The sequence below is a fragment of the Haemorhous mexicanus genome, chromosome 38 (genome assembly GCF_027477595.1).
Source record: "Haemorhous mexicanus isolate bHaeMex1 chromosome 38, bHaeMex1.pri, whole genome shotgun sequence".
Classification (NCBI taxonomy): Eukaryota; Metazoa; Chordata; class Aves; order Passeriformes; family Fringillidae; genus Haemorhous; species Haemorhous mexicanus.
In genome coordinates this window covers 187,711-196,695 of record NC_082378.1, presented here as the reverse complement: position 1 = coordinate 196,695, position 8,985 = coordinate 187,711, and the positions used below count along the sequence as shown (strand labels likewise).

The following is an 8,985-nucleotide window of genomic DNA, read 5'->3' as shown; positions in this document are numbered from 1 at the left end:
CCCAAAATGACCCAAAAATGGCTCAAAATGACCCAAAAATGACCCAAAATGACCCAAAAATGACCCAAAATGACCCAAATGGCCCCAAAATGACCCAAAAATGGCCCCAAAATGACCCAAAATGACCCAAAAATGGCTCAAAATGACCCAAAAATGGCTTAAAATGACCCAAAAATGGCTCAAAAATGACCCAAAAATGGCTCAAAATGACCCAAAAATGACCCCAAAATGACCCAAAAATGGCCCAAAATGACCCAAAAATGGCCCTAAAATGGCCCAAAAATGGCTCAAAATGACCCAAAAATGGTCCCAAAATGACCCAAAAATGGCTCCAAAATGACCCAAAAATGGCTCAAAAATGACCCAAAAATGGCCCCAAAATGACCCAAAAATGGCTCAAGATGACCCAAAAATGGCCCCAAAATGACCCAAAAATGGCCCCAAAATGACCCAAAAATGGCCCCAAAATGGCTCAAAAATGACCCAAAAATGACCCAAAAATGACCCAAAAATGACCCAAAATGACCCAAAAATGGCCCCAAAATGACCCAAAAATGACCCAAAATGACCCCAAAATGGCTCAAAATGACCCAAAAATGGCCCCAAAATGACCCAAAATGGCTCAAAATTGACCCAAAAATGGCCCCAAAATGACCCAAAAATGACCCAAAAATGACCCAAAAATGGCTCAAAATGACCCAAAAATGGCTCAAAATGACCCAAAAATGACCCAAAATGACCCAAAAATGGCTCAAAATGACCCAAAAATGACCCAAAATGACCCATAATGGCCCAAAATGACCCAAAATGCCCAAAAAATGGCCCAAAATGCCCCAAAATGGCCCCAAAATGACCCATAATGGCCCCAAAATGCCCCAAAATGACCCAAAATGATCCAAAATTCCCCAAAATGACCCAAAATGGCCCCAAGATGACCCAAAATGGCCCCAAACTGACCCAAAATGGACCCAAAGTGACCCAAAATGGCCCAAAATGTCCCAAAATGCCCCAAAAATGCCCCAAAATGACCCAAAATGCCCCAAAATGGCCCCAAAATGACCCAAAATAGCCCAAAATGGCCCCAAAATGACCCAAAATCACCAAAATGGCCCAAAATGGCCCCAAAGTGACCCAAAATGGCCCAAAATGGCCCCAAAATGCCCCAAAATGGCCCCAAAATGACCCCAAATCACCAAAATGGCCCAAAATGCCCCAAAATGGCCCAAAATGACCCAAAAATGGCCCAAAATGACCCGAAATGCCCCAAAATGCCCCAAAATGACCCAAAATGCCCCAAAATTTCCCCCAGAGGGCCCTGGGGCCGCCCCTCCCCCCCCAGCCCGGAGCCCTCCCGCGGGTGGGGGAGGGGCGGGGGGAGGGGTTAAAGGGTGGGGGAGGGGCGGGAGAGGACTTTGAGAGGTGGGGGAGGGGCTGAGGGGTGGGGGAGGGGTCCAGAGGGTGGGGGAGGGGCTGTGGAAGGACTTGGAGAGGGTGGGGGAGGGGTGGGAGTGGGGGAGGGGATTTGGGGAGTGGGGGAGGGGTCTCCGGGCTGGGGGAGGGGATTTGGGGGGTCAGGGGGTGGGGGAGGGGCTTGAGAGCGGCTTTAGGGGTGGGGGAGGGGATTTGGAGGGTGGGGGAGGGGCCTGGGAGGGGGGGGGTTGGGGTGGGGGAGGGGATCCGTGGGGTGTGGGGGAGGGGCTACGAAAGGACTTGGAGGGGTGGGGGAGGGGTTCGGAGGGTGGGGGAGGGGCTGTCAGGGGGTGGGGGAGGGGCTGTCAGGGGGTGGGGGAGGGGCTTTAGGAGGGATCTCAGGGGTGGGGGAGGGGCTCGGGGGGGGTGGAAGAGGGGATTGGAGGGGGTGGGGGAGGGGCTGGAGAGGAGCTTTAGGGGTGGGGGAGGGGATTGGTGGGGTTCAGGGGGTGGGGGAGGGGATTTGGGGTGGGGGAGGGGCTTGGGGGGGTTCAGGGGGTGGGGGAGGGGATTTGGGGGGTGGGGGAGGGGCTGGAGAGGGGTCTGCGGAGTGGGGGAGGGGATTTGGGGGGTGGGGGAGGGGCTGGAGAGGGGTCTGCGGAGTGGGGGAGGGGATTTGGGGGGTGGGGGAGGGGCGTGGAGGGGCCTCAGGGGTGGGGGAGGGGATTTTAGAGAGGTTTGGGGGGGGGGAGGGGACTTGAAGGGTGGGGGAGGGGATTTGGGGGGTGGGGGAGGGGCAGGGAAAGGACTTTGAGAGGTGGGGGAGGGGCTCGGGGGGTGGGGGAGGGGCTTGGGGGGGTTCAGAGGGTGGGGGAGGGGCAGGGAAAGGACTTTGAGAGGTGGGGGAGGGGCTCGGGGGGTGGGGGAGGGGCTGCGGGGGGGATTTAGGCGCGGCGCGGGGGTGGGGGAGGGGCGGTGGCGGGGTGGGGGAGGGGATGGCGGCTCCGGGAGCGGGTCCGCTGGACCTGGGGGTGATCGGGGGGTACTTCCTGCTCGTCATGGCCGTGGGGCTCTGGGTAAGGACCCCTCCCCCACCCCACCCCCCCAAAAAAATCATCATGAACCCCAAAATCCCGGAAATTCACCCCAAAAAAATTCCCCTAAAAAAAACCCCAAAAATCCGCCCCAAAATCCCTTAAATTCACCCCAAAAAAATTCACCCCCAAAAATCCCAAATATCCACCCGGAAAATTCCCCAAATCTTGAAAAAATTCACCCCAAAATCCTGGAAATTCACCCCAAAAAATTCACCCCCCAAATCCCAAAAAAATTAATATTAAAATGTTCCAAAATCCTGGAAATTTCCCCAAAAATCCCCCCAAAAATCCACGCCAAAATCCCAAAATCCCTGAAATTCACCCCAAAAAAATTCACCCCCAAAAATCCCAAAAATCCACCCGGAAAATTCCCCAAATCTTGAAAAATTCACCCCGAAATGCTGGGAATTCACCCCAAAAATCCCCAAAGTATTCACCCCAAAGAACCCCAAAATCCTGGGAAATCGACCCAAAAAATCCACCCTAGAAAATCCCAAAATCCCGGGAATTCACCCCAAAAATCCCAAAAAAAATTCAACCCAAAAAACCCAAAATCCTGGAAAATCGACCCGAAAAATCCACCCTAGAAAATGCCAAAATCCCGGAAATTCAGCCCAAAAATTCACCCTGAAAATTCCCCGAAAAATCAAAATAAAAATCCACCCAGAAAAATCCCCAAATCCGGGAAATTTACCCCAAAAAATCCACCCTGAAAAATCCCCAAATCCGGGAAATTCACCCCAAAAAATTCACCCGAAAAATCCCCCAAAAAATCAACATTAAAAAGTTCCAAAATCCTGGAAATTTACCCCAAAAATCCCCCAAAAAATCCACCCCAAAATCCCAAAATCCCTGAAATTCACCCCAAAAAAATTCCCCTAAAAACCCCAAAATTTTGAAAAATTCACCCCAAAAAATCCCACCCTGAAAAATCCCCAAATCCCGGGAATTTACCCCAAAAATTCACCCTGAAAATTCCTTAAAATTCAACATTAAAAACCCCGAAAATTCCCAAAATCCCAGAAAATCACCCCGAAATCCTGGAAATTCACCCCCAAAAATTCCCCTGAAAAAACCCCAAAAAATCCACCCCAAAAAATCCCTAAATCTTGAAAAATTCACCCCAAAAAATCCACCCTGAAAAATCCCCAAATCCCAGAAATTCACCCCAAAAATTCACCCGAAAAATCCCAAAAAAATCAACATTAAAATGTTCCAAAATCCTGGAAATTTACCCCAAAAATCCCCCAAAAAAATCCACCCCAAAATCCCAAAATCCCGGAAATTCACCCCAAAAAAATTCCCCTAAAAACCCCAAAATTTTGAAAAATTCACCCCAAAAAATCCCACCCTGAAAAATCCCCAAATCCCGGGAATTTACCCCAAAAATTCACCCTGAAAATTCCTTAAAATTCAACATAAAAACCCCTGAAAATTCCCAAAATTCTGGAAAATCACCCCAAAATTCTGGAAATTCACCCCCAAAAATTCCCCTAAAAAAACCTCAAAAAATCCGCCCTGAAAAATCCCCAAATCTTGAAAAAATCACCCCAAAATCCTGGAAATTCACCCCAAAAAATCCACCCTGAAAAATCCCCAAAATCCCAGAAATTCACCCCAAAAATTCACCCGAAAAATCCCCCAAAAAATCAACATTAAAAAGTTCCAAAATCCTGGAAATTTACCCCAAAAATCCCCCAAAAAATCCACCCCAAAATCCCAAAATCCCGGAAATTCACCCCAAAAAAATTCACCCCCAAAAATCCCAAAATCCCAAAAATTCACCCCAAAAAATCCCACCCTGAAAAATCCCCAAATCCCGGGAATTTACCCCTTACCCCAAAAATTCCACCCGAAAAAATCCCCAAAAAATTAGTATTAAAAAGTTCCAAAATCCTGGAAATTTACCCAAAAATCCCCCCAAAAAATCCACCCCCAAATCCCAAAATCCCTGAAATTCACCCAAAAAAATTCCCCTTAAACAACCCCAAAAATCCGCCCCAAAAAATCCCAAAATCTTGAAAAATTCACCCCAAAATGCCGGAAATTCAGCCCAAAATCCCAAACATTTCAACCCAAAAAACCCCAAAATCCTGGAAAATCGACCCGAAATCCACCCTAGAAAATGCCCAAAAAATCAATCCGGAAATTCAGCCCAAAAATCCCAAAAAAATTCAACCCAAAAAACCCCAAAATCCTGGAAATCGACCCGAAAAATCCACCCTGAAAAATCCCAAAATCCCGGAAATTCAGCCCAAAAATTCACCCTGAAAATTCCCCAAAAAATCAAAATAAAAATCCACCCTGAAAAATCCCAAATCCGGAAAATTCACCCCAAAAAATCCACCCTGAAAATTCCCCACAAAATCAACATTAAAAAAAAAAAAGAAAATTCCCAAAATCCCAGAAAATCATCCGGAAATCCTGGAAATTCACCCCCAAAAATTCCCCTAAAAAAACCTCAAAAAATCCGCCCTGAAAATTCCCTAAATCTTGAAAAATTCACCCCAAAAATCCTGGAAATTCACCCCAAAAAATCCACCCTGAAAAATCCCCAAATCCAGAAATTCACCCCAAAAATTCACCCCCCAAATCCCCAAAAAAATTAATATTAAAAAGTTCCAAAATCCTGGAAATTTACCCCAAAAATCCCCAAAAAATCCACCCCAAAATCCCAAAATCCCGGAAATTCACCCCAAAAAAATTCACCCCCAAAAATCCCCAAATCCCGAAAATTCACCCCAAAAAATCCCACCCTGAAAAATCCCCAAATCCCAGAAATTCACCCCAAAAATTCACCCGAAAAATCCCAAAAAAATCAATATTAAAAAGTTCCAAAATCCTGGAAATTTACTGCAAAAATCCCCCAAAAAATCCACCCCAAAATCCCAAAATCCCGAAATTCACCCCAAAAAAATTCCCCTAAAAAACCCCAAAATCTTGAAAAATTCACCCCAAAAAATCCCACCCTGAAAAATCCCCAAATCCCAGAAATTTACCCCAAAAATTCACCCTGAAAATTCCTAAAAATTCAACATAAAAACCCCGAAAATTCCCAAAATCCCAGAAAATCACCCCAAAATTCTGGAAACTGACCCCCAAAAATTCCCCTAAAAAAACCCCAAAAAATCCGCCCTGAAAAATCCCCAAATCTTGAAAAAATCACCCCAAAATCCTGGAAATTCACCCCAAAAATTCACCCGAAAAAATCCAAAAAAAATCAATATTAAAAAGTTCCAAAATCCTGGAAATTTACCCCAAAAATCCCCAAAAAATCCACCCCAAAATCCCAAAATCCCGGAAATTCACCCCAAAAAATTCCCCTGAAAAACCCCAAAATCTTGAAAAATTCACCCTGAAAAATCCCCAAATCCCAGAAATTTACCCCAAAAATTCACCCTGAAAATCCTTAAAAATTCAACATAAAAACCCAAAAAATTCCCAAGAAATCGCCCCAAAAAACCCCAAAAATCCCAACCCCAAAATCCTGGAAAATCGACCCAAAAAACCCCAAAACCTCGGAAATTCACCCCAAAAATTCACCCCCCAAAAAACCCCAAAATCCCGGAAATTCACCCCAAAAATTCACCCCCCATAAAACCCCAAATCCCGGAAATTCACCCAAAAATTCACCCCCCAAAAACCCCCAAAACCCCGGAAATTCACCCCAAAAATCCTCCCAAAAATCAACGCAAAAAACCCCAAAATCCTCAAAGTTCACCCCAAAAATCTGGGTTCAACTGGTCCATACTGGTCCATACTGGTTTATACTGGTCCTTACTGGTCCATACTGGGTCCGTACCGGTCCGTACTGGTCCATACTGGTCCGTACTGGTCCATACTGGTCTGTACTAGTCCATACTGGTTTATACTGGTCCATACTGGTCCATACTGGTCCGTACTGGTCCGTACAGGTCCGTACTGGTCCATACTGGTCCATACTGGTCCATACCAGTCCATACCGGTCCGTTACTGGTCCGTACCAGTCCATACTGGTCCATACTGGTCCGTACTGGTCCGTACTGGTCCATACTGGTCCGTACTGGTTCCATACTGGTCCATACTGGTCCGTACTGGTCCGTACTGGTCCGTACTGGTCCGTACTGGTCCATACTGGTCCGTACCGGTCCATACTGTTCCATACTGGTTTATACTGGTCCGTACTGGTCCATACTGGCCCATACCGGTCCGTACTGGTCCATACTGGTCCATACTGGTCCGTACTGGTCCGTACTGGTCCGTACTGGTCCATACTGGTCCGTACTGGTCCGTACCGGTCCGTACTGGTCCATACTGGTCCGTACTGGTCCCAGTCCCTGCGCAGGCGCGGTGGGCGGAGCCTCTCCGGGTATTTCCTGGCCGGACGCAGCATGAGCTGGGCCCCGGTGAGTGCCCAAACTGGTTTGTACTGGTTTGTACTGGTTTGGGCCTGGGCGGGACTGGTTTGTACTGGAAGGGGTCTGGGTCATACTGGTTTAAACTGGTTTGTACTGGAGGGACTGGGAGGGGATGAAAGGGTTAAAAATGGGGGGAGTTGGTGCTTTTTTATACTGGTTTGGACTGGTTTATACTGGTTATACTGGTTATACTGGTTATACTGGTTTATACTGGTTTATACTGGTCTGTACTGGTCTATACTGGTTTGTACTGGGGCTCACGAGGTCACCCGGGTCACCTGGGGGGTCACTTCTGGGTCACGTGATCACCTTGGGGTCACCTGGGGGTCACCTGGGGGTCACCTGGGGTCACCTGGGGTCACCTGGGGGTCACTTCTGGGTCACGTGATCACCTTGGGGTCACCTGGGGTCACCTGGGGGTCACCTGGGGTCACCTGGGGTCACCTGGGGGTCACTTCTGGGTCATGTGATCACCTTGGGGTCACCTGGAGGTCACCTGGAGTCACCTGGCCCTCACCTGTCTCACTGGGGGTCACCTGGGGTCACCTGGGGGTCACTTCTGGTCATGTGATCACCTTGGGGTCACCTGGAGGTCACCTGGGGTCACCTGGCCCTCACCTGTCTCACCTGGGGGTCACCTGGGGTCACCTGGGGGTCACTTCTGGGTCATGTGATCACCTTGGGGTCACCTGGAGGTCACCTGGGGTCACCTGGGGGTCTCATCTGTCTCACCTGGGGGTCACCTGGGGTCACCTGGGGGTCACTTCTGGGTCATGTGATCACCTTGGGGTCACCTGGAGGTCACCTGGGGTCACCTGGGGGTCACCTGTCTCACCTGTCTCACCTGGGGTCACCTGGGGGTCATTTCTGGGTCATGTGATCAAGTTTGAGGTCACATTGGGGTCACCTGGCGTCACCTGAGTGTCGTTGTGGGGTCACGTGATCACCTGGGGGTCACCTGGGGGTCACCTGAGCGTCATTGTCGGGTCACGTGATCACCTTGGGGTCACCTGGGGTCACCTGGAGGTCTCACCTGTCTCACCCAGGGTCACCTGGGGGTCACCTGGGGGGCACTTGGAGGTCACCTGGCCACACCTGGGGTCACCTGGTGGGGGGGGTCACATCTGGGTCACGTGACCACCTGGGGCTCACCTGGGGCTCACCTGGGGGTCACATCTGAGTCACGTGACCACCTGGGGCTCACCTGGGGCTCACCCGGGGCTCACCTGTCCAGGTGGGGGCGTCGCTCTTTGCCAGCAACATCGGCTCCGGGCACTTCGTGGGGCTGGCGGGGACGGGCGCGGCCGGCGGCATCGCCGTGGGCGGCTTCGAGTGGAGCGTGAGTCGCCACAGGCCACCACAGGCCGCGATAGGCCACGATAGGCCGCGATAGGCCAAGATAGGCCGCCATAGGCCGCCATAGGCCAAGATAGGCCGCGATAGGCTGTGATAGGCTGCGATAGGCCGCGATAGGCCGTGATAGGCTGTGATAGGCCGCCATAGGCCAAGATAGGCCGCGATAGGCTGCGATAGGCCACGATAGGCCGCGATAGGCCGCGATAGGCTGTGATAGGCCACGATAGGCCGCGATAGGCTGCGATAGGCTGTGATAGGCCGTGATAGGCTGCGATAGGCCGCGATAGGCTGCGATAGGCCACGATAGGCCGCGATAGGCCGCGATAGGCCGAGATAGGCCGTGATAGGCCGCGATAGGCCGCGATAGGGCCGAGATAGGCCGTGATAGGCCGCGATAGGCCGCGATAGGCCAAGATAGGCTGTGATAGGCTGCCATAGGCCGTGATAGGCCGTGATAGGCTGTGATAGGCCGAGATAGGCCGCGATAGGCCGAGATAGGCTGAGATAGGCTGAGAGAGGCCGTGATAGGCCGCCATAGGCCACGATAGGCCAAGATAGGCCGCGATAGGCCGCGGTAGGCTGTGCTAGGCCGCGATAGGCCGCCATAGGCCGCCATAGGCCAAGATAGGCCGAGATAGGCCGAGATAGGCCGCAATAGGCCGTGATAGGCTGCCATAGGCTGTGATAGGCTGTGATAGGCCGTGATAGGCCGTGATAGGCCGCCA

The 8,985-nt window shown here is 50.5% G+C and overlaps 1 protein-coding gene across 2 annotated transcripts in view; it reads left to right on the top strand.

The window, feature by feature from the left end:
- The first annotated feature begins 2,429 nt into the window (after positions 1–2,429).
- LOC132341328 (sodium/glucose cotransporter 2-like) overlaps positions 2,430–8,985 on the top strand; it is a 39,981-nt gene continuing 33,425 nt past the window's right edge. For both annotated transcript variants that reach the window (XM_059872812.1, XM_059872811.1), the window contains exons 1-3: positions 2,430–2,486; positions 6,821–6,892; positions 8,139–8,243. In XM_059872812.1, coding sequence (XP_059728795.1) covers positions 2,469–2,486; positions 6,821–6,892; positions 8,139–8,243 — 195 coding nt within the window. In that variant the 5' untranslated portion in view covers positions 2,430–2,468. The remainder of the gene's footprint in view (positions 2,487–6,820; positions 6,893–8,138; positions 8,244–8,985) is intronic.